General features: G+C 47.2%; 1 protein-coding gene across 12 annotated transcripts in view; it reads left to right on the top strand.

Annotated features, from left to right (window-relative positions):
* The window catches only part of znf516 (zinc finger protein 516), a 309,840-nt gene that overhangs the window by 227,352 nt on the left and 56,593 nt on the right, over positions 1-25,895 (top strand). For 10 of the 12 annotated variants that reach the window (XR_011594882.1, XM_070888589.1, XM_070888587.1 and 7 more), the window contains 2 exons: positions 3,949-4,062; positions 22,451-22,507. Coding sequence is in view for 11 of the 12 variants with exons in the window: in XM_070888589.1 (XP_070744690.1) it covers positions 3,949-4,062; positions 22,451-22,507 (171 nt within the window). In the remaining variant the exon portion in view is untranslated. The remainder of the gene's footprint in view (positions 1-3,948; positions 4,063-22,450; positions 22,508-25,895) is intronic. The other 2 variants (XM_070888596.1, XM_070888597.1) reach the window with 1 other exon arrangement.

Raw genomic sequence — 25,895 nt, forward strand, 5'->3', positions numbered from 1 at the left:
AACCCGCCAGGCCAAACTTCCTCTTAAGGATCCCCCCTTACCCTAGCCCTGGCCTTGCATCTTTCTCCCCAATCTCCCCTCATGACCTCTACGAGCTCATCTTGTCCACGAAACCCACTTCCTGATCCCTCGACCCAATTCCCACCAAACTCCTGACCACCCAACTTCATGTTCTGGCTCCCAGGTTAGCTGATATTGTTAACAGTTCTCTCTCCTCAGGCACTGTCCCCCTCTTCCTCAAATCTGCTGTCATCACCCCTCTCCTTAAAAAACCAACCCTTGACCCTCATCCTTGCAAACTACCGCCCCATCTCCAACCTCCCTTTCCTTTCCAAAGTCATTAACTGTATTGTTGCCTCCCAAATCTGTGCCCATCTTTCCCACATCACCATGTTTAAATCCTTCCAATCAGGTTTCCGCTTCTGCCACAGTACCAAAACGGCATAAAAGTCACAAAAGACATTCTTTGTAAATGTGAAAAAGTTAAACTATCGCTCTTCATTCTTCTCGACTTGTCTGCAGCCTTTGACACGGTTGACAACATCATCCTTCTCCAACGCCTCTCCACCGTCGTCCAGCTGGCTGGCACTGCACTCACCTGGTTTCATTCTTAGCTATCTAATCGGAGCTAGAGAATCACCTGCAAAGACTTCTCCTCCTGCTCCCGCATTGTTACCTCTGGCAATCCCCAAGGATCTATCCTTGGGCCCCTCCTATTTCTCATCCACATGCTGCCCCTGGGTGACATCATCCGCAAACACAACGACAGTTTTCACATGTACACTGACGACACCCAGCTCTACCTCATTACCATTTCTCTCGACCCCTCCAAGTCCCTAAGTTATCTGACATCTAGTACTGGATGGGCAGAAATTTCCTCCAATTAAATATTGGGAAAACCGAAGCCATTATCTTTGGTCCCCACCACAAACTCTGTTCCCTAGCCACTGACTCCATCCCTCTCCCTACCATCTATTGAAGGCTGAACCAGACTGTTCGCAACCTTGATGTCATATTTAAACTTGAAATGAGCTTTTGACCACATATCCACGCCATCACTTAGATCTCCTATTTCCACCTCCATAACATTGCTCGACTCCACCCCGCCTCAGCTCAGCTGCTGCTGAAGTCCTCGTCCATGCCTTTATTACCTCTAGACTTGACTATTCCAATCCATGTTCTACCCTATGTAAACTTGAGTTCATCCAAAACTCGGCTGCCCATGTCCTAACTCGCACCAAGTCCCGTTCAACCATCACTCCTGTGCTCGCTGACCTACATTGGCTCCCAGTTAAGCAATGCCTCGATTTCAAAATTCTCATCTTCGTTTTTAAATCCCTCCCTGGCCTTGCCCCTCCCTATCTCTGTAATCTCCTACAGCCCCACAACCCCCGAGATATCTGTGCTCCTCCAATTCTGTCCTCTTGAGCATCCCTGATTATAAACGCTCAACCATTGGTGGCCATGCCTTCTGTTGCCGAGGCGCTAAACTCTGGAATTCCTGCCTAAACCTCTCCAGCTCACTAACTCTCTTTCCTCCTTTAAGACGCTCCTTAAAACCTACCTCTTTGACCAAGCTTTTGGTCACCTGAAAAATGTTGTTTTATAACACTCCTGTGAAGCACCTTGGGATGTTTTACTATGTTAAAGGGGCTATATAAATACAAGCTGTTGATGTGTTGCGGCGGGTTTAATGGACAATCAATGTGCAAATCTAGCAAGTTCTTAAAAATAATGCGGAGGCTAAGGGCGAGATACCAGTGTGCGAAGCAAATGGTCAGGCGATGTAAATTGGTCAACAAAACCTGGCGATTTGTAACTCACAGAGTATCTCTTAATCCCCTGTACTTGCGCATTTTTCCAGCAAGGTTTGGCCCATTGACATCACAATTTCTAATTATAATTTACCCCCAAACATATGTGTAATTGCACACACCAATTACATTTTATGCCAGTACTTTTCATCTTGCATGAACTTACATAGTACATTTCACACCGAAACATCTCTAAAGGAGTTTGCGTAATGAATTACATGTTTTTGAAGCGCAAATGGCCAGTCAGGCTGCAGTCAGTTGGAGAAAGGCATAATCTTGTACATCTTCCAGCAAGTTCAAAAGTAGGTACCAACAAGAAGTGCTGTGTGATATTAAAAAGATCGCCATGGACTGGATGCACTGCATTGCTTTCTGAGTCCATTATAGTGCCTGCTGCAGGCATCGGAAGTCTCCTCCATGTTTTGTATCGCCCAGCAACACTGTACACCTGTTGAATGCTGGTGTAAGTAACATCCAGTATCACTGAGGCAGTAATGACGGAGAATGGAACATATAATGCTCTCTCCCTCCACATGAACATAGAATCAGACAGCACAGGAGGGCGTTCGGCCCATCCTGCCGGTGCCATCTCTTTGAAAGAGCTATCCAATCCGTCCCACTCCCCTGCTTCTTTGCCCGTAGTTAAGTCCCCCTGGTTTTGTTGAGCATGTTCTGAATCACACTAACAATCTATTGCTATCACTACCTTTCCTGCCTTGCTGTCTTTGATTAAAAGGAATTTAAACTCTTATCCATTCTAGAATAAAGTGAGAATGCCGACAGGAGCTTCCAGTCAGGGAGAGCAATATTTGCAATGCTGCGAGTTGGATGGTACAATCCCCAAATGCAACTGTGCAGTTCACAAATTGCTGCTTTATTAGGAGAGTTTGCAATAACAGCTTCAGATGATGCATTAAACCAACATGAGCAAGTTCCAAGGGTTTCTCCTAAACATTGTTGTTCAAATGCCTCAAAACCTATTGAGTAGATTGAGACCGGGATTATTTGGAATCAAAATCTGTTGTGTTGAACAGAGTTAGGATACTTTTTAATTCTATAATCCTGTATGGTTAGTTTCAGATGTATAAGTTAGATATGTTCTATAAACAAATTTTTTCCTTGTTTTCATCCCAGCGCCATTGGTAGCCATGCCTTCAGCTGCCTAGGCTCCAAGCTCTGGAATTCCCTCCCTAAACCTCGCTATCTCTCTCCTCCTTTAAGACACTCTTTAAAAGCTACCTCTTTGAGCAAGCTTTTGGTAACCTGTCCTAATATTTCCTTATGTGGCTTGGTGTCCAATTTTGTTTGATAACGCTCCTGTGAAGCGCCTTGGGACGTTTTACTAGGTTAAAGGCACTACATAAATGCAAGTTGTTGTTGTTATTTTATTAAACTTACCAGGTTATGCTGAGTAGTTTCTGTTGCTCAGCAAAAAATTGCTGACAGAAATGCTGAATAAACACGTGAAAATGTGAAGATGAAAATGATTCATTCCAATTATTCTTTGACCTTTATTATTGTTTTATTAGCAAGCAGAAACATTATGAAAATATATATTGCAAGATATAAACCTGCCCATCAGCAGTGCCATTTTGAATGAATCAGTTTTGCTCTTGTTTCTTTCCTTCTTGAGCTGTCTAGTGTGATAAGTCTGTGCCTTGAAGGTTCGAGGTCGGAGAGGCAATGACGGGACAGGTAGAAGGCCTGGGGGATGGGGGTGGGGGGGGGCTGAGATTTGATCAGCCTGTGATGTCTCTCCTCACTTTGCATTCATCTCCCAAGGTATTTGTGGCCAAAAGGGAGAGTGATGCTCACTTCCTGTTATCCGTACGACTTATCTCTGCCAGTTTGATCTGCCTAACGTGCCTACTGGACAAGACCGGGTGATGGGCTGAAGAGTGGATCCATCTGGTCCGAACTACACGCACCTGACATGCCTGGAGTGGGCACATCACAGGGCACGTCTTTTAATTCAACGTAATTCATGCAATCTCTCAGTGCTCACCCTGACAGAGGTTGTAGTGATGAAGCCTGACAGTTGTCATCCAAAGGGGCCTGGAGGGTAGCCTCACATAACGACACATACTAATGATGTATTCTCTTGGAATAATGTTTTCTCTCAACTTTTCCTCAGTGACCGCAGGGATACTTGCTGCTCAAACACAGCATGGAGAGTGCATCTGCGGCGAGTGTGGAAAGTACTTCAGCCAGCCCAGCCACCTCAGGACACACTTGAGGTCCCACACAGGTAGGGATTATTTCCATCATGTTGAACTGCCTCCTATTCCTTACTCATATATATCATTAAAGTTTTTCACCCGCCTGCTCACCACCCCTCCCCCATTTTAAGCATCTCTCGCAAAAAGGCCCCTGCCTCTAATTGACAGACATGTGCAAACTCTTCTAGGCTCTGTAATACTAATTAATTTCTGTAGTTAAAAACCCCATATGCGCCGTAAGCAAATGTCATTGTTTCTTGGGCTGTAAAGTAACCTTTTACATATTTATCAGATGTCATTGTCACAGTTCGAATTGGACATGTAAATGAATTCATTTGCCAACAGCACTATGAAAATGAAGCATAGATAACATCCATTTTAATATATTTCAGCATTCTCACAAAGTTCCAGGCTTGTTTAGTGATACAGCTATTACAGATTTTTCTGACCCACTAATCACTGGCCGTACTTTACATTTGTCCAAATATTTTCAAATTGCAGAAGTTATAGTTCTATTCATAATTATTATTATTTTTTTAATGTTTTTATTTCTGCCCCTTCTGAAAATCATGGTGGTCTTTTCTGTGCTGTCTGTCTTTCCTCATCTACCTTCCCTTTCTGTGCCCAAAACTCAAGACTGACTCTGCAAAAAAAAATGTTACCATGCTATGCGGACAAGCTCCTTAGAGAATTAACTTTAATTTTTGAATTATGGAAACTTTCCGCATAGAAGGAGGCCATTCAGCCCATTGTGTCTGTGCTGGCTCTTTGAAAGAGCAGTTGTGCTCAGTTCCACATACCCGCTTTTCGTCCGTAACCCTGTAAATTCTTCATCCTCAAGTACCTGTCCAACTCCCTTTTAAAATTATTTATGGAATCAGCTTCCACCATCTTTTCAGGTAGAGCGTTCCAGATCCCGACAACTCTGTGAGTGAAATAAAATCTCCTGATGTCCCCTCTAGATCTTTTGTCAATGATTTTAAATCTATTACCTCTGGTTATTGGCCCACTCACCAGCAGGAATATTTTTTTCCTATTTATTCTATCAAAACCTCTCATCATCTACTAGGTCACCTTTTAACCTTTGTTCCAAGGAGCCCTTTTCCAACCTCTCTTCATAACTGAAGTCCCACTTCCCTGGTAACATCTGCTTTTTGTTTTTGTAAATAAAGAAAGATTGTGCCTCTGCTATTTGAAATGTCAACAAAATAACAATAGGAGAGATTTGTGGATCATTGCCCACCAGTTTGCGTATTTTGGAGTCATATCTCATGCCACCATTGCTGCTTAAGCTTGTGCTAAGGGCAATTAGGCTGAAGATGGGTAACCGATTAGTTAAAGGGAAAGGAAAGTGTGGAGAATTACTTTCTGTTCTGTATGTAGCAGTGCCCAGCAGGCAGTGTGTTGTTCTGGGACCAGGGAACTCCAGATTAGTCTCCTGGTTCTGTTCTGAATTACAGGCCCCATTAAAACAAATGGAGCCACTCTAAGACTCAAGGCAGCCTTTCCCCATCACTGATGTCACTGTGGTGACAGTGGACGGGAAGAGATCCAAATCTCTGTTTGCTAGCAAATTGACCTCTATTTCAATAAAGATAATGTAAGAGAAGATTGTATGTTCAAGTCCCACTCCAGAGACTTGAGCCCATAAATCTCGGCTGACAGTGCAGTACTGAGGGAGGGCTGCATTGTTGGAGGTGCCGTCTTTTGGATGAGCTGTTAAACCAAGCTGCCCTCTCAGGTGGACGTAAAAGATCCCATGGCACTATTTTGAAGAAGAGCAGAGGAGTTCTTCCCGGTGTCCTGGTCAATATTTATCCCTCGGTCAACATCACTAAAACAGATTATCTGGTTATTATCACATTGCTGTTTGTGGCAGCTTGCTGTGTGCAAATTGGCTACCGTGTTTACTACATTACAACAGGGACTACACTCCAAAAGTACTTCATTGGCTGTAAAACGCTTTTGGGACGTTCTGAAGTCGTGAACGGCGCTATTGAAATTATAAATAAATCTATTATTTTCATTTAAAGAGTGTTCTCCCTCTAGACTTATCTTCTTCCTCTTTTAAAAAAAAGTGTAATTAAACCTCTGCCTGTGATTTATCGCTTCATTTTATGCGTCTTAGAAACTAGAAAAAAAGCATATTTATCAGTGAAATAATAAAACAGAAATTTTAAGCGATGGGAAAACGGTCTTCAAAATATCATAGCTAAATAAGGACTTCAACAAATTTAAATTTCCATTGCTTTATACTTACTCTCATAAAACGCTTTATTAAAATTGCTGATCCTCAGTTTATGAAAATATCTATCCCAAAAAGCCAAACAATGTCAGCTGTGGCTCAGTGGGTAGCACACTCACTTCTGAGTCAGAAGGTTGTGGGTTCAAGTACCACTCCTGATATGTATTTAACCCCATGTAACCCGCATCACACCTGTCCACCTGTTGGAGTCCCAAGGGATCCCAGCATCCCTTGGGAGCACAATATATAAGCAGGCTACCCATGAGGTACCTGCACTCTGGAACCTTAATAAAGGAGCTAAGGCCACACTTGCTCATTACACACAGTACTCAGTCTGACCATTTATTATGAGTGTAACAATTGGCGACGAGGTAACAAACAACCGTGCGAAAATGCAAAGAACAGTCAGCATCACGGAGAAGTTCTCAGAGGGGGATGATTGGCAGGCCTTCGTGGAGAAACTCGACCAATACTTCGTGGCCAATGAGCTGGAAGGGGACGAGAACACGACCAAACGAAGGGCGATCCTCCTAACTGTCTGTAGGGCAACAACCTATGGCCTCATGAAGAATCTCCTGGCTCCGGCAAAACCAACAGAGAAATCCTACGAAGAACTGTGTACGCTGGTCCGGGAGCACCTAAATCCTAAGGAAAGCGTTTTGATGGCAAGATATCGGTTCTACATGTGTCAACGATCGGAGGGCCAGGAAGTGGCGAGCTACGTCGCTGAACTAAGGCACCTTGCAGGACGTGAGTTTGAGGGATTCCGAGAACAAATGCTCAGAGACTTTTTTGTACTGGGCATCGGACATGAGACAATCCTTCGCAAACTGTTGACTGTAGAAACTCCGAATCTGGGTAAAGCCATAATGATAGCTCAGGCATTTATGTCCACCAGCGACAACACCAAGCAAACTTCGCAGAATAAAGACGTTTCGGCCAGTACTGTGTATAAAGTAACGTCGGTTTTGAGCAGAAATGTACATGGCAGAATCTACACGCCGGCTGCTGTGGCCCAACTTCAATTGACCTAGAGTCCGCCATCATCTGTTAATGTGAGGCAATTAACACCCTGTTGGCGCTGCGGGGGTGATCATCTGCCCCATCAATGCCGCTTTAAGCACTATGCGTGCAATGGCTGCAGAACAATGGGACACCTCCAACGAATGTGCAGGCGAGCTGCAAACCCTGCAAGCCACCATGTTGCAGAGGAAGATCGATCCACAGTGGATCAGACGGAATTGGAAACTCGTACTGAGGAGGCAGAAGTGTACGGGGTACACATGTTCACGACGAAATGCCCACCAATAATGTTGAAAGTTGAACTGAACGGCATTCCAATATCTATGGAGCTGGACACGAGGGCAAGTCAGTCCATAATGAGTAAAACGGCCTTCGACAGGCTGTGGGGGAAGAAGGCACACAGGCCCAAGCTCAGCCCCATTCACACCAAACTAAGGACTTACACCAAGGAACTAATCCCTGTAATTGGCAGTGCTGAAGTCAAAGTCTCCTATGATGGAGCAGTACATGAACTCCCACTATGGATTGTGCCAGGGGATGGCCCCACGTTGTTTGGCAGAAGCTGGCTGGGGAAAATCCGCTGGAACTGGGACGACATCCGAGCGCTTTCGTCCATCGACGACACTGCATGTATCCAGGTTCTAAGCAAGTTCCCTTCATTATTCGAGCCAGGCATTGGAAGCTTTTCAGGGGCGAAAGTGCAGATCCATTTGGTTCCCGGTACGTGACCCATCCACCACAAGGCACGGGCGGTACCGTATGATACGTGAAAAAGTGGAAATTGAGCTGGACAGGCTGCAATGTGAAGGCATCATTGTGCCAGTGGAATTCAACGACCGACTGGGCCAATCTGATTGTTCCAGTACTCAAGAAGGGCTGTACATTTAGAAATTGTGAGGACTATAAAGTAACGATTAACTGTTTTTCGCTGCAGGACCAGTACCCGCTACCCAAGGCAGACAACGTATTCGCGACCCTGGCTGGAGGGAAGATGTTCACCAAGCTGGACCTGACCTCGGCCTTGTCATATTTGTAACCTCCACATAACTGTAACCCTTATGTAACAAAACTGTACACTGTATACACCTGAGAAATGCACACCTTGACCACAGGGGGTGAACTTGTGGGAGACACTCCTCACCTGGTCATCCAGGTATATAAAGGGAGGTCCCACGCAGGGTCATCACTTCTTGGTCCTGTGAATAAAGGCACAGGTCACTCGTGTTGATTTGCTGTAGTGTGTAAGGACACAACATTTGGTGACGAGAAACGGGAATCAACGACTCAAGAGAATGGCCACCAGTAGCACGGAGGAATTGTACTGTGTTGATGAGGACTGGGATGATTTCGTTGAGAGGCTCCAGCAGAGCTTTGTCACGAAGGACTGGCTGGGAGCGGCAGCAGCTGCCAAGCGAAGGGCGCAACTACTGACCAGCTGTGGGCCTAAGACGTACACGCTGATGAAAGGCCTGCTCGCACCCGAGAAGCCGGGGGACAAGACCTTCGAGGAGCTCAGCAAACTGATGGGTGAGCACCTCAAACCGGCGAGTAGTATACACATGGCCCGACACCGATTCTATACGCACCAACGTCGGGAAGGGCAGAGCGTACCGGACTTCGTTGCGGACCTTCGACGCTTGGCCAGCCTCTGTAAGTTCACAGATGCCTGCAGGGGGGAAATATTGCGGGATTTCTTCATTGAGAGCATTGGTCATGCCGGGATTTTTAGGAAGCTAATTGAGACCAAGGACTTGACCTTGGAAGCAGTGGCGTTGATGGCTCAAACCTTCATAGCGGGGGAGGAGGAAACCAAGATCATATATGCACGCAACTCTGCTCCCAACGTGGCAATGGAGCAGGGAGTTAACATGGTAAACGCGACTCAGAACCCTGCAGGCAGGCAAGGGCAATTCAACACCAACCAGGCAGTAACAGACTATAGGGTGGGTCCTCAACAGAGACAATGGCAGGTTGAACGGACATTTGCACCATCACAAGGGACATTACGTCCCGGGATGGGACTATTGAGACCCACAAACAGAGTGCTCAAGAGTAATCAAAGAGACAATTAGAGAGGAATGCCTGGTAACAGCTCTTTTGTTCACAACAATCTCAGCTCATGCTGGAGGTGCGGGGGCAAACATGCAGCGAAGACCTGCCGGTTTCAACAATTCATCTGCAGAAATTGTAACTTGAGTGGACATTTAGCCAGGATGTGCAGGAAGCCCGCAGCGAGGCTGGTTTACGAAGTGGATGAACCACAAGAGGGGTCTGCAAGGCAGGGGTATGCCTGGGACACAGCAATGGACGCTGAAGTTCAGCGGGTCCAGGTGGCAAAAATCCACAGCTCATCCACAAAAACCCCACCTATGATGATGAGAGTACTGTTAAACGGCATCCGGTACGCATGGAGCTGGACACTTATGAGTGTCCAACAATTCGAGAAACTGCGGCCACTCAGAGCTAGCAGACCCAAACTAGAACGCATTGACACACAACTACGGACGTACACCAAAGAGATCACGCTAATGCTAGGCAGTGCAATGTTGGTGGTCACACATAATAGATCTCAGAACTGGCTGCCACTCTGGATTGTCCTGGGAAATGGTCCCGCGCTTTTGGGGAGGAGCTGGCTAGCCGAGATGAACTGGAAATGGGGGGATGTGCACGCCATTTCATCTGTGGAGCGAAGTTCATGCTCACAGTTCCTACAAAAGTTCGAGTCATTATTTCAACCTGGCGTAGAGACTTTCAAAGGCACCAAAGTAAGGATACGCATCACCCCGGACACCACACCAGTGCACCACAAAGCCAGAGCTGTGCCGTATATGATGCGGGAGAAAATTGAGAGTGAGTTGGACAGGTTGCTAAGAGAGGGCATAATTTCACCCGTTGAATTCAGCGACTGGGCAAGCCCCATCGTCCCCGTTCTAAAAACGGATGGTTCGGTCTATGGATGCATGGATCTGTGGCGACTACAAGGCCATCATCAACTGAGTGTCCCTTCAGGACCAATATCTGCTTCTGAGAGTGGAGGATCTTTTTGCCCTGCTGGCAGGCGGCAAGCTGTTCACCAAGTTGGACCTCACTTCGGCCTACATGACCCAGGAACTGGCTGAAGAATCCAAGCTACTGACCACCATCACCACGCACAAGGGGCTGTTTGTCTACAACAGGTGTCCGTTTGGCATTCGTTCAGCAACTGCTATCTTTCAGAGGAACATGGAAAGCCTGCTTAAATCCATCCCCGGAACAATCGTATTTCAGGACGACATCCTTATCACGGGTCGAGACACCGAGAAACACCTCCACAACCTGGAGGACGTGTTACGCCGACTGGACCGGGTAGACCTGCGACTAAAGAAGTCCAAGTGTGCGTTTTTGGCCCCAGAGGTCGAGTTTTTGGGCAGGAGGGTTACCGCAGACAGGATCCGGCCTAAGGAATCCAAAACGGAGGCGATCCGTCGTGCGCCCAGGCCCGGCAACACATCAGAGTTGCGTTCATTTCTGGGACTATTGAACTATTTCGGGAACTTTCTACCGAACTTAAGTACATTGCTGGAACCGCTACACGTGCTCCTGCGTAAGAGTTGCGATTGGTTTTGGGGGGACTGTCAGGAACGGGCTTTCAATCGGGTGCGGAACCTGCTTTGTTCTAATAAGTTATTGACCCTGTACAACCCCCATAAGAAATTAGTTTTGACATGCGATGCATCATTCTATGGGGTTGGGTACGTGTTGCAGCAGAGTAATGATGAGGGCCAACTCCAACCTGTGGCTTATGCCTCCAGGTCGCTCTCCCAAGCAGAAAGGGGGTATGGGATGGTTGAAAAGGAAACACTCACATGAGTCTACGGGGTGAAAAAGATACACCAGTACCTTTTTGGCAGAAGGTTCGAGTTAGAAACGGACCACAAGCCGTTAACATCCCTGTTGTCTGACAGCCAAGCTGTCAATGCCAATGCGTCAGTTCGCAAACAGCGATGGGCTCTCATGCTGGCTGCATATGACTATACCATACGGCACCGGCCAGGCACCGAAAATTGCGCTGACGCGTTCAACAGGCTTCCACTGGCCACCACTGAGGGGCAGCGGAGCAAAGCGCGGACATGGTCATGGCCATTGAAGCCTTTGACAACGCAGGCTCCCCCATCACAGCCCACCAGATCAAAACCTGGACAAACAGAGATCCCCTCCTATCTCTGATTAAGAAATGTGTCCTGACTGGGGATTGGGCGCCCGCACATGGAGCATGCCCTGAAGAGGTCAGACCGTTTCACAGACGGATGGATGAGCTCTCCATCCAAGCCGACTACCTACTATGGGGCAGCCGGGTAGTCATGCTCCAGAGGGGTAGGGAAGCATTCATCAGGGAACTCCACAGCGAGCACCCAGGCATCGTGCTTATGAAGGCTATTGCCTGGTCACATGTATGATGGCCGGGAATTGATGCAGACCTGGAACACTGTGTTCGCAGGTGCACGACGTGTGCCCAGCTGGGCAATGCCCCCACTCAGCCCGTGGCACTGGCCCACCAAGCCATGGTCAAGTATTCACGAAGACTACGCGGGCCCGTTCATGGGAAAAATTTTCCTTATTGTTGTTGATGCGTACTCGAAATGGATCAAGTGCATCATATTGAATTCGTGCACGACATCCACCACAGTGGACAGTCTGCGTACGGTCTTTGCGACCCACGGCTTGCCGGATATCCTAGTTAGCAACAACGGCCCGTGTTTCACTAGCTATGAATTCTGGGAGTTCATGTCGGGTAATGGCATCAAACATGTCAGGACAGCGCCGTTCAAGTCGGCTTCCAATGGCCAGGCGGAATGTGCGATCCAAATCATAAAGCAAGGCATGCTCCGGATTCAAGGACCCTCCCTTCAATACCGTCTATCGCGCCTCCTGCTGGCCTACAGGTCCCGACCGCACTTGCTCACGTGGGTCACGCCAGCGGAACTACTCATGAAACGTACGCTAAAAACTCGGCTGTCCCTCATTCATCCAGTCTTGTCAGACTTTGTTGAGGGCAAGCGCCAGTCCCAAAATGAGTGCCACGACCGTAACTCAAAGGGGAGATGGATAGAAATTGATGACCTTGTATTTGTTCTTAATCACACTGTGGGGCCCAAGTGGCTCGAGGGTACTGTAATTGGTAAAGAGGGGAATAGGGTCATAGTGGTCAGACTCAACAATGGGCAGATATGCCGCTAGCATCTGGACCAAGTAAAAAAAAGGTTCAGCATGGACACTGAGGAACCTGAGGAAAATCATGAGATGCTGCCCACACCACTGCCAGTGAACGAGCAACAAGAACCGTCAGCAGCCGCAGTCCCTGCGGTCAGCCCGGACGAGCCGGAATCACCACAGGTGACAAAGACGCATGCCAAGGCTCAACAACCAGAGCCCCAACTGCGGCGCTCCACGAGAGAGCGTCGACCGCCTAAAGACTTAATCTTTGACCCAAAGACGTTGGGGGGAGGTGATGTCATGTTTGTAACGTTCGCATAACTGTAACCCTTATGTAACAACACTGTACACTGTATACACCTGAGAAATACACACCTTGACCACAGGGGGTAAACTTGTGGAAGACACTCCTCACCTGGTCATCCAGGTATATAAAGGGAGATCCCACGCAGGGTCATCACTTCTTGGTCCTGGGAATAAAGGTACAGGTCACAGAGTGACCCTGTCTCCAGTACGTGCCTCGTGTTGATTTGCTGTAGTGTGTAAGGACACAACAGGTCTACATGACGCAGGAGCTGGAGGAGTCTTTGAAAGGCCTCACCTGCATCAACACGCACAAATGTCTGTTTATCTACAACCGGTGCCCGTTCGGGATTCAGTTGGCCGCGGCAATCTTCCAGCGGAACATGGAGAGCCTGCGAAAGTTGGTTCCTTGCACAGTGGTCTTCCAGGACGACATATTGGTTACAGGTCGGGAAACGTTGGAGCACTTGAAGAATCTGGAGGAGGTTCTTAGTCGGTTGGATCGTGTGGGGGTCAGGTTGAAACGCTCAATGTGTGTTTTCCTGGCACAGGACGTCGAATTCTTAGGAAGGAAAATCGCAGCAGACGACATCAGACCCACCGACGCCAAGACAGAGGCGATCAAGAACATGCCGCGACCACAGAACGTGATGGAGCTGTGGTCATTCCTGGGATTCCTTAACTATTTCGGTAATTTCCTACCTGGGTTAAGCACCCTGCTAGAACCCCTACATGCATTACTGCACAAGGGTGACGACTGGGTATGGGAGAATTCACAAGAGGCTGCCTTTAAGAAAGCCAAAACTTATTGTGTTCCAACAAACTGCTTGTCCTGTATAACCCATGTAAACGATTGGTGTTAGCTTGCGATGCGTCGTCATACGGGGTTGGGTGTGTGTTACAATAGGCTAATGAATTGGAAATTTTGCAACCAGTTGCGTATGCATCCAGGAGTTTGTCCAAGGCCGAAAGGGCCTACAGTATGGTTGAAAAAGAGGCTCTGGCATGCGTTTACGGGGTAAAAAAAATGCACCAGTACTTATTTGGCCTCAAGTTCGAGCTTGAAACTGACCACAAGCCGCTCATATCGCTATTCCCGGAGAGCAAAGGGATTAATACCAATGCCTCTGCCCGCATCCAAAGATGGGCGTTCACGCTGTCGGCATACAACTATGTAATCCGCCACAGACCGGGCACAGAGAACTGCGCAGATGCTCTCAGTCGGCTACAATTGCCCACCACCGGGGTGGAAATGGCACAGCCAGCGGACTTGCTCATGGTCATGGAGGCATTTGAGAATGAGAAATCCCCCATTATGGCCAGCCAGATCAGGACCTGGACCAGCCAGGATCCTTTACTGTCCTGTGATGGGTGAATGGGACTTGGTGCGAGTTAGGATCCGGGCAGCCGAGTTTTGGATGAGCTGAAGTTTATGTAGGGTGGAAGATGGGAGGCCAGCCAGAGGTGAATTGGAATAGTCAAGTCTAGAGATAACAAAAGTATGGATGAAGGTAATTTCTTAATTCTCTTTAAGTCTCAATTGTCCAATTTTGAAATTGATATTCGGTAATCACTATGGAAAGGTAATCTTAAAAGCGAGTGTCATTTAAAATGAGTAATTAAAACTTGAACCTGACCTGACAGACCAGTGTAATGTACAATGCAGCAGGATCGCTGCACCACAGATTCACCAGAATGATGCCAGGGCTAAAATGGTAACATTATGAGAATATGTTTCATAAACTAGGCTTGTATTCTCTTGCGTTTAGAAGGTTAAGGGATGATCTTATTGAGGTGTTTAAGATGATTAAAGGAATTGATAATGTATTACAAATATTACAAAGTATTTATAGCACAGAAATAGTCCAGTCGGCCTAACTGGTCTATGCCAGTGTTTATGCTCCATATGAGCCTCCTCCCACCCTACTTCATCTCACACTTTCAGCATCTTCCTCTATTCCTTTCTCCTTGTGTGTTTATCTAGATTGCCCTTAAATGCATCTATGCTATTCGTCTCAACTATCCCCTGTGGTAGCGAGTTCCATGTTCTAACCATTCTCTGGATAAATACGTTTTTCCTGAATTCTCTATTGAATTTATTAGTGAATATTTTATATTTATGGCCCTTAGTTTTGGTCTCTCTATGTCTACCCTATCACAACCTTAAATAATCTTGAAGACCTCTATCAGGTCACCTCTCAGCCTTCTCTTTTCTGGAGAAAAGAGCCCCAGCCTGTTCAGTCTTTCCTGATAGGTACAACATCTTAGTTCTGGTATCAGTCTCGTAAATCTTTTGTGCACCTTCTCTAGTACCTCTTTATCCTTTTTATAATATGGAGACCAGAACTGTTCACAGTACTCCAAGTTATAGTCTTATTAACTACTTTTATTGATCTGTGTATCTGTACCCCCCAGATCCCTCTGTAGATAGCAAGAAACTATTTCCTCTGGTGGGGGAGTCCAGAACAAGAGGGCACAACCTCCAAATTAGAGCTAGGCCGTTATGGAGTGTTGTCAGGAAGCACTTCTTCACACAAAGGGTAGTGGAAATCTGGAACTCTCTTCTCCTAAAAAGCTGTTGAGGCCGGGTTTCAATCGAAAATATCAAAACTGAGATTGATAGATTTTTATTAGGCGAGGGTATTAAGGGTTACGGAACCAAGATGGGTAGATGGTGTTAAAATACAGATCAGCCATGATCTAATTGAATGGCAGAGCAGGCTTGAGGGGCTGAATGGCCTATTCTTGTTCCTATGTAAAGACAGTTCCCCACCCACCCAGATAATCATTGTTAACTGGGTACGACTGCACATGTATTACTGTAGTCAGAAAGCACGACGATACCGGGATGCTTTAGCATTAGCTATTTATGCTTTGGGTATTTTAAAATTCATTAAATGCGGTCCTTAGTTATAGACAGTCATTAAGAATCAAATCTGATAGTTAAGCCTGCAGTGGATTTAGCTTGTGAAGAAGACATCCATATATGATATAAGACAGTCAGATAAGTAAGTGCATCATTATAAGTGTGAATGATGCATGGGTAAGCCAGAGTGATATAAAGTGACAGAGGCCAAATGGTAAGTAATGCAAGCAGTGTGCACTCTTACTCAAATGTTTATAATTAATGTTGTCAGTGATTGCTTTCTTCAGCATAAATGTTCAAATTAAAAAGGGCAGTGGCTCCAGGCAGCTATTAGCACACTCTCCTACTCTAAGTGTTGTATTAAATTGCTATTTTCTGGCCACAAGCTAACCGTCTTAGTAGCTGGTATCTTTAGTGATTGTACTGTTAAATTGCTATAATAGCTTAAAAAAATGAGACTTTTATCCTCAGTTGGTAACATAACCTGCTTATTGCTGCATTAGATGTGTTCTAAAGAAGCATTCCACAATATATTGCATTACATTTACAGCACAGAAACAGGCCATTTGGCCCAACAAGTCTGTGCCGGTGTTTATGCTCCAAACAAGCTTCTCACTCCATTTACTTCATCTCACTCTATCAGCATATCCTTCTATTTATTTCTCCATGTACTTATCTAGCTTCCCCTTAAAAGCATCTGCACAATTCGCCTCAACTGCTCCATGTGGTAGCAAGTTAAGCATTTCTAACCATAGGGTTCTGCAGAGGGCTTGTCTCAGAGTTCACATCTTAAAATTGTAAGCTTTTTCTAAAATTATTTAATTACTTCCCCATGTTATACCTGTACTTGGAAAACATGAGTAAGTAACATTCCAGTGTGTGTAGCCTAGACTCTGATCAGAGCTGCCACTTTACCTGTTGCAGAGAGGTGGACACACTGAGTGCATATTGTAATGCCAAGCCAGTCACACTAAATAGCATTACATAGAGTTCTTCGAATAAATAACAGAAAGTGTAGACGAGGGCAATGCAGTGGATGTGGTGTATATGGACTTTTAAAAGGTCTTCAATAAGGTGCCATACAAGAGACTCATGGCACAGATCAGGGCGTGTGGAGGCTTAACATAAAAAAGTGGCGCAAGGCACTTCCCAGAGTCATAATCAACAAAATATTCATTCAACCAAAGAAAAGTAGAACGAATTGCATTTATACTGAGCCTTTCACGACCTCAGGCCGTCTCAAAGCGATTTACAGCCACTGGAGTACTTCTGAAGTGTGGACACTGTTGTAATGTGGTATATGCAGCAGTCAATTTGCACACAGCAAGGCCCCACAAACAGCAGTGTGATAATGAACACAGAGTCTGTTTACATGATGTTGATGGAGGGATAAATATTGGCCAGAACACCAAGGAAAACTTCCCTCTTCTTCTTTGGAATAGTGCCAACCGATCTTTTAGGTTCACCTGAGGGAGCAGCCAGGACCTCGGTTTAACGTCTCCTCCAAAAGACAATACCTCCAACAGTGCAGCACTCCCTCAGCACTGCACTGAAGTGTCAGCCTAGATTTTGCACTGAAGTCTCTCGAGTGGAACGTGAATCCATGACCTTCTGGCTTAGAGGCACGAGTTACCAAATGAGCCACAGCTGACACAGTGAGGTGTCAAAGAAGGAGACATCATGTGCGGCAATCAAGAGATGTATTGTGTTCCTAAAACAGATGAGGCTGCACAAAGGGAGGTTAAAGTAATAGTGACCTCAGTCTTTATTAAGACACTCCAGAGTGAGGAACAGGTCTTCGGGGCCGGCTTATATACAGTGCTCCCAAGGAATGTTGGGATCTCTTGGGACTTCAAGGAATGCACTCCCTGGTGGCGGAACATGGGAATGCATGCTTTACAGATACACAACATCACTCCCCCTCAAAGTCAAAGTGAAAACTATTTGCAAGGTGAGGTGGTTGGGAGCCTTTCTTTCCCTGGTGGACCGCCTCGGTACAAATGTCTGTTCTGGTGTGTTGGCTGTGCCCTCGCTGGGCTGGCGTGTTGTTGGCCTTGCAGGGCTGCTAGGTGAGCCTGGCCTTGCTGGGCTGTTGGGCGTGATCGGTTTGATTTCCTGGTCCGGGGTGATCGTTGATCTTTTGGGTGTGTGTTGTGGGCTCGAAAAAGGTGGTGTCTGCTGTGGGTTGTTCAGGGCTGTCTGTGAACCGCAGCCTCGTTTGGTCCAGGTGCTTTCTGCAAATTTGTCCATTGTCTAGTTTGACTACAAACACCCTACTCCTTTCTTTAGCTATCACCGTGCCCGCGATCCACTTGGGACCATGTCCATAGTTTAGCACATAAACAGGGTCATTCAGATCAATTTCCCGTGACACAATGGCGCGACCATCGTTTATATTTTGTTGCTGCCGCCTGCTCTTTACCTGATCATGCAGGTTGAGGTGAACCAGCGAGAGTCTGGTTTTAAGTGTCCTTTTCATGAGTAGCTCAGCCGGGGGCATCCCTGTGAGCGAGTGGGGTCTCGTGCAGTAGCTGAGCAGTACTCGGGACAGGCGGGTTTGGAGTGAGCCTTCTGTGACTCGTTTAAGACTGATGGTTTGTACTACCCACTCTGCCTGCCCATTGGAGGCTGGTTTAAACGGGGCCGAGGTGACATGTTTGATCCCATTGCGGGTCATGAAATCTTTAAATTCGGCACTGGTGAAACATGGCCCGTTGTCACTGACCAGTATGTCAGGCAGACCGTGAGTGGCAAACATGGCCCTCAGGCTTTCAATGGTGGCGGTGGCGGTGTTTCCCGACATTATTTCACATTCAATCCATTTTGAAAAAGCATCCACCACCACCAGGAACATTTTACCGAGAAACGGGCCCGCATAGTCGACATGGATCCTCGACCATGGTCTGGAGGGCCAGGACCACAAACTTAGTGGTGCCTCTCTGGGCGCGTTGCTCAACTGAGCACACACGCTGCATTGCTGTACACAGGACTCTAAGTCAGAGTCGATACCGGGCCACCACACGTGGGATCTGGCTATCACTTTCATCATTACTATACCCGGGTGTGTGCTGTGGAGATCCGAGATGAACGTCTCCCTGCCCTTTTTGGGTAGCACTATGTGGTTACCCCACAGCAGGCAATCTGCCTGAATGGACAGCTCGTCCTTTCGCCGCTGGAATGGCTTGATTGGCTCTTGCATTTCAATGGGGATGCTGGCCCAGCTCCCATGCAGTACACAGTTTTTTACTAGGGACAGCAGAGGATCTTGGCTGGTCCAAGTCCTAATCTGGCGGGCCGTGACAGGTGATTTATCATTTTCATATTCTTCCATGACCATCAACAAGTCTGCGGACTGCGCCACCATCAACAAGTTTATAGGCTGCGCCATTTCCACCCCAATGGTAGCCGACTGAGAGCATCCGCACAGTTCTCGGTGCCTGACCTGTGATGGATGGTATAGTTATACGCTGATAGCGCGAGTGCCCACCTTTGTATGCGGGCTGAGGCATTCGTATTTATCCCTTTGTTTTCAGCGAACAGGGATTTGAGGGGCTTGTGATCGGTTTCCAGCTCAAATTTGAGGCCAAACAGGCACTGATGTATTTTCTTTACCGCGAACACACACGCTAATGCCTCTTTGTTGGCCCTCTCAGCCTTAGACAAGCTCCTGGAAGCTTAGGCGACAGGTTGCAACTTCCCCGCAACGTTAGCTTGTTGTAAAACACACCCGACTCCATACGACGACGCGTCACATGCTAGCACAAATCTTTTACACGGGTTATACAATACAAGCAACTTGTTGGAGCATAAAATGTTTTTGGCTTTCTCAAAAGCAATTATTTGGTTTTTTTCCCCAAACCCAGTTCTCACCTTTGCGCAATAACACATGTAGGGGCTCTAAAAGGGTGCTTAACCCCGGTAGGAAGTTACCAAAATAATTGAGGAGTCCCAGGAACGACCGCAGCTCCATGACGTTCTGTGGCCTGGGCGCATTCCTGATAGCCTCTGTCTTGGCGTCTGTGGGCCGAATGCCGTCCGCCGCAATCTTTCTCCCCAAAAACTCCACCTCTGTTGCCATGAAGACGCATTTCGACCTCTTCAGCCGCAGCCCTACGCGATCCAGTCGCTAGAGGACCTCCTCCAGGTTTTGTAGGTGCTCGGCGGTGTCCCGACCCGTGACCAATATGTCGTCCTGAAAGACCACCGTGTGTGGTACCGACTTGAGTAGGCTCTCCATGTTTCTCTGGAAGATCGCTGCAGCCGACCGAATTCCAAACGGGCATCTGTTGTAGATGAACAGTCCGTTGTGCGTGTTGATGCAGGTGAGGCCCTTCAAAGACTCCTCCAGCTCCTGCGTCATGCAGGCCGAAGCTAGGTCAAGCTTGGTGAACGTCTTGCCTCCTGCCAGCATCGCAAATAGGTCGTCTGCCTTAGGTAGCGGGTATTGGTCCTGTAGCGAGAAACGATTAATAGTTACTTTATAATCGCCGCAAATCCTGACCGTGCCATCACTTTTGAGTACTGGAACAATCGGGCTGGCCCACTCGCTGAAGTCCACTGGGGCGATGATACCCTCGCGTTGCAGCCTGTCCACTCTCCCTCATGATGTGAGGTACCACTCGCGCCTTGTGGTGAATGGGTCGTGCCTCTGGGACCAAGTGGATCCGCACCTTCGCCCCGGAAAAGTTTCCAATGCCTGGTTCAAAAAGGGAAGGAAATTTGTCAAGAACCTGGGTACATGAGGCCTCATCGACATGTGATAGCACTCGGATGTCATCCCAGTTCCAGCGGATTTTGCCCAGCCAGCTCCTTCCAAGCAGTGTGGGGCCATCGCCCGGGACAATCCAGAGTGGCAGTTCGTGCACCGTGCCCTCGTAGGTGACCTTGACCATGGTGCTGCCCAGGACAGTGATAAGCTCTTTGGTGTACGTTCTCAGTTTCATGTGGATGGGGCTCAGGGCTGGTCTGAATGCATTGTTGCACCACAGTCTCTCAAACATCTTTTTACTCATGATGGATTGGCTAGCGCCAGTGTCCAGTTCCATGGCTACGGATAAGCCATTCAATTTTACGTTTAGCATTATAGGTGGACATTTCGTCGAAAATGTGTGCACCCCGTGTACTTCAGCATCTGCCTCCTCTCTCTGGGGTTCAAAATTGCTTTGATCCACCATGGACCGATCTTCCTCTGCTACATGGTGGTTAGCAGGTTTTGCAGAGCTTGCAGCACGTTTGCAAGCTCGTTGGAGGTGCCCCATTGTTCCACAGCTCTTGCAAACATATCCTTTGAAGCGGCATGAATAGACTGAATGGAAGCCTCCACAACGCCAATAAGATGTGAATTGCCTTGCATTCATCCTTTGTTGGGGACTTTGAGTCATCTGGGTCACCTGAGGCCTGCTGGCAGTTGCAGGCTCATGGGTTCTGCCCTGTACATTTCTGTTCACAAACACAGTTCCAGTTAATTTATGAACATTGCTAGCACTTGTGTGCTGAGAGATTTGTTTGGTGTTATCACTGGTGGACATAAACGCCTGTGCTATTGCAATGGCCTTACTGAGGGTCGGTGTCTCTACAGTCAAAAGTTTTCGAAGGATGGTCTCGTGGCCAATGCCCAGTACAAAAAAGTCTCTGAGCATTTGCTCCAGGTAGCCATCAAACTCACATTGTCCTGCAAGTCGCCTTAGCTCGGCGACGTAGCTCGCTACTTCCTGACCTTCAGATCGCTGGCACGTGTAGAACTGATACCTCGCCATCAGCATGCTCTCCCTCGGGTTAAGATGCTCCCAAACCAATGTTCAGAGCTCCTCATACAACTTATCTGTGACTTTCACCGGAGTCAGAAGATTCTTCATGAGGTTGTAGGTCGGTGCCCCGCAGACTGTGAGGAGGACCGCTCTCCTTTTTGCAGCGCTTCCTTCTCCGTCCAGCTCGTTGGCTACAAAGTACTGGTTTAGCCATTCGACATAGGCTTCCCAGTCCTCACCCTCCGAGAACTTCTCCAGGATGCCCACAGTTTGCTGCATCTTTACGTTGGATTCGTATTCTCGTCGCCAGTTATTGTGTTCCTAACACAGATGAGGCTGCACACAGGGAGGTTAAAGTAACAGTGACCTCAGTCTTTAATAAGACACTCCAGAGTAAGAAACAGGCTTTAGCGGCCGGCTTATATACAGTGCTCCCAAGGGATGCTGGGATCCCTTTGGACTTCAGGGGATGAGCTCCCTGGTGGCGGAACATTGGAGTGCATGCTTTGCAGATACACAACAAGATGGAGTTTAAGGAGGGGCTTAAAGGAAGAGAGGGAATTGGAGAGGCAGAGGGTTTTAAGGAGGGAATTCCAGAATGTTGGGCCAAGGTGTCTGAAAGCACAGCCGGCAATGGTGTGGCAAATGGGGGGTGGGGGTGTGCAGGGGGCATATGCACAAGAGGCCAGAGTCGGAGGAGCAGAGGTTTCAGGGGTGGATGAGGATTTCAGCGGCAGATGGGCTGAGTCGGGCGATGTTAGGCAGGTGGAAGTAGGCGGTCTTGGTGATGGAGAGGATAATGGGTTGGAAGCTTATCTATGGGACGAGTAGGATGCCAAGTTTGCAAACAGTGATTCAGAGATAAAAATAGGGACAAAACCACACACACTGACAGTCATGCTTTTAAATAGAAAGCTGCTACAGCAGGCTTCCACCCCAGACACAGAAAGTTAGGATGCAGGAGAATATTTCAAAATGATTTTGTTTAAGCCAAGCAACTGAATTGAGCAAGTCTCAACATAAACTTGTTTATTTTGCAGACAGAGCAACAGTTATGATCGGACTCACTGAATTCAATCAGGACAACTTGCCTTCAGGTAATAATAAAACAATAACAAACACGTTGTGCTTCCCCATATCAGTCGGGTGTTTTGCTTGACTTAAATAAAAATAACTTTCTAAAAATGAACCAATAGAAATGAGCTCCTGCCTGGCAGGGATTCCTTTCTGGGGAAAAAAAATATTTGCATTTCACTAAGAAGCAAGCTAGATATAAAACTCGGATACCTTTAGTGACAGACATGTAGAAGGAATTTATAATGTTGTGCGTGGAAGACAGCCATCAACTCTGTTTTTAGACATCATTCCACTGAGGTGAGGTTTATTGCTTCTTAGCAGCCATCTTTCAGATGAGACGTTAAACTGAGGCCCCGTCTGCTCTCTCAAGTGGGTATAAAAGATCTCACGGCACTATTTCGAAGGAGAGCAGGGGAGATTTCCCTGGTGTTCTGGCCAATATTTATCCCTGAATCAACATAACAAAAACAGATTATCTGGTCATTATCACATTGCTGTTTGTGGGAGCTTGCTTGTGAGGGGCGACCCAGAGATGGAGTTTAAGGAGGGTCTTAAAGGAAGAGAGGGAAGTGGAGTGGCAGAGGGGTTTAAGGAGGGAATTCCAGAATGTGGGGCTTCGGTAGCTGAAAGCATGGCTGGCAATGTCATGGCAAATGGCGGGCGGCGGGGGTGTGCTATGTACAAGTGGCCAGAGTCGGAGGAGCACAGGTTTTAGCGGTCGATGTGGATTACAACATTACAACAGTGACTACATCCAAAAATACTTCATTGGCTATAAAGCGCTTTGAGACATCCTGTGGCCGTGAAAGGCGCTATATAAATCCCAGTCTTTTCTGTCTGTGGTATGTGCCTGGACCATGAGATGGGGAAAAGCTGGGTCCTAATTGTGATCAAAATAACCCTTGCTTTCTCTTACTACCTTTGAACAACAAATAGTTCTCACTATTTTTACAGGGGTGTGTGCCGTTTTGTGCAAACAAATAATCTTACTCTGTACATGTTTAAAAATAAAACCAGAGCGTGTTTAAAACAAAGTTACTACAGTTGAAGTCTTGGAACCTCAAGCAAGTCATGCAAAGAAACCACAAGTACTGTGTGTCCTTAAACACTGTATATTGAAATAATCTATTAATATAGTCCCTGGTCAACATCTCTTTCACATGTGTTTTCATTGGGGAGGAAAATTACCTATGCAAACATCCCATAAGGCCAGTTAACAAAGTTCTCTGACTAAAAACAACTATTTAACAAAACTAGGGCACAAAATACTTGGGTCTGGGGCCAATAAAAATATCATACTCCATCTGCCCTGGACCCAAAGCACAGTACAATAATCCGTTACAGTGTTCCCGGGAGGTGAAACTGCTTCAACATGTATCATTAATAAGGGCTTTCTGCGTGGGAACAGCAGTGAGAGGATTGCCCTAAGAGGAGTATGTTTATGAGTGACGTGAGCTGCATTGAAGAGGCATGTCCTGCTCAAACGGCAGGAGCTAGCTATCCAACAAGTATTTATGCATCTCAAGGATAGAAGATTAACAAGATTGCTCCCAATTTGTTCACTGAGACACAATGGGAACATTGAGACTCTGGAGGGAGTATGGAGAAGAACTGTGGAGCTAATTACTGACTCCAGAGGACTGGCTGTTAGGAAATATTGGAGAAACTTGGGTTATTTCGCCTTTTAAAGGAGGTACTGTAAATAAAAGGAAACCTCATAAAATAAAAACATTTAACATGGCAAACAGGATGGAGAAGAAAAAATCCAGCACACTGTCGTCAACCTAAACTGGGACACTTGAGACAAAGAGGCTCAAATTAGCAACTGGCAAATTTAGTGAAACATAACTTACCGATATCAGTAAGTTCTCTATGCACAGGGAATGATTAACAAGTAGAACAAAACTCCAGTTAAAAGAGTGGAGGTAAAACGCCCTGGAATCTATTGAAAGAAAGAAAGACTTGCATTTATATCACATCTTTCACAGACAATGAAGTATTTTTTGACATGTAGTCACTGCTGTAATGTAGGAAACATGGGGAACCATTTCCCATACCTTGGGAGCCTCTTATCAACAAGAGCAGAAATTGACGACGAGATTCAACACCGCCTCCAGTGCGCCAGTGCAGCCTTCGGCCGCCTGAGGAAAAGAGTGTTTGAAGACCAGGCCTTCAAAACTGCCACCAAGCTCGTGGTCTGCAGGGCTGTAGTAATACCCGCCCTCCTGTATGGCTCAGAGACATGGACCATGTACAGTAAACACCTCAAGTCGCTGGAGAAATACCACCAACGATGCCTCTGCAAGATCTTACAAATCCCCTGGGAGGACAGATGCACCAACGTTGGCGTCCTCGACCAGGCCAACATCCCCAGCATTGAAGCACTGACCACACTTGACCATCTCCGCTGGGCAGGCCACATCGTTCGCATGCCAGACACGAGACTCTCAAAGCAAGCGTTCTACTCGGAACTCCTTCACGGCAAACAAGCCAAAGGTGGACAGAGGAAACGTTACAGGGACACCCTCAAAGCCTCCCTGAAAAAGTGCAACATCCCCACTGATAACCTGGGAGTCCCTGGCCAAAGATCGCCCTAAGTGGAGGAAGTACATCCGGGAGGGCGCTGAACACCTCGAGTCTCATCGCCGAGAGCAAGCAGAAACCAAGCGCAGGCAGCGGAACGGGCTTGCGGCAAACCAGTCCTACCCATCCTTTCCCTCAACGACTATCTGTCTCACCTGTGACAGACACTGTGGTTCTCATATTGGACTGTTCAGCCACCTAAGGACTCATTTTAAGAGTGGAAGCAACTCTTCCTCAATTCCAAGGGACTGCCTATGATGATGGATAGGAAACATGGCAGGCAATTTGTGCATAACTCCCACAAACAGTAACATGATAATGACCAGATAATCTCTTTTTTTGTGATGTTGATTGAGGGATAATTGTTGGCCAGGACACTGGGGATAACTCACCTGCTCTTTGAAATAGTGCCATGGGACCTTTTATGTCTATCCGCAGGAGCAGACAGAGCCACAATTTAATGCTTCATCTGAAAGACGGCACCTCCGACAGTGCAGCACTCCCTCAATACAGGTTGGACCTCCCTTATCTGGGACTCCCTTATCCGGCACCACCCCTTGTCCGGCATGATTCCGGGCGCATGTGCAGAACGCGGCCAACCTCCACCCGGACTTTGGGGCCACCTGGCCCTCACCGACACTCACTGGGCCCTCACTGGGCCCGCACGGACACTCACTGGGCCCGCACGGACACTCACTGGGCCCGCACTGACACTCACTGGGCCCGCACGGACACTCACTGGGCCCGCGCCGACACTCACTGGGGCCGCGCCGACACTCGCTGGGGCCATGCCGACACTCGCTGGGCCCGCGCCGACACTCGCTG

This window comes from Pristiophorus japonicus, chromosome 1 (assembly GCF_044704955.1).
Source record: "Pristiophorus japonicus isolate sPriJap1 chromosome 1, sPriJap1.hap1, whole genome shotgun sequence".
Classification (NCBI taxonomy): domain Eukaryota; kingdom Metazoa; phylum Chordata; class Chondrichthyes; family Pristiophoridae; genus Pristiophorus; species Pristiophorus japonicus.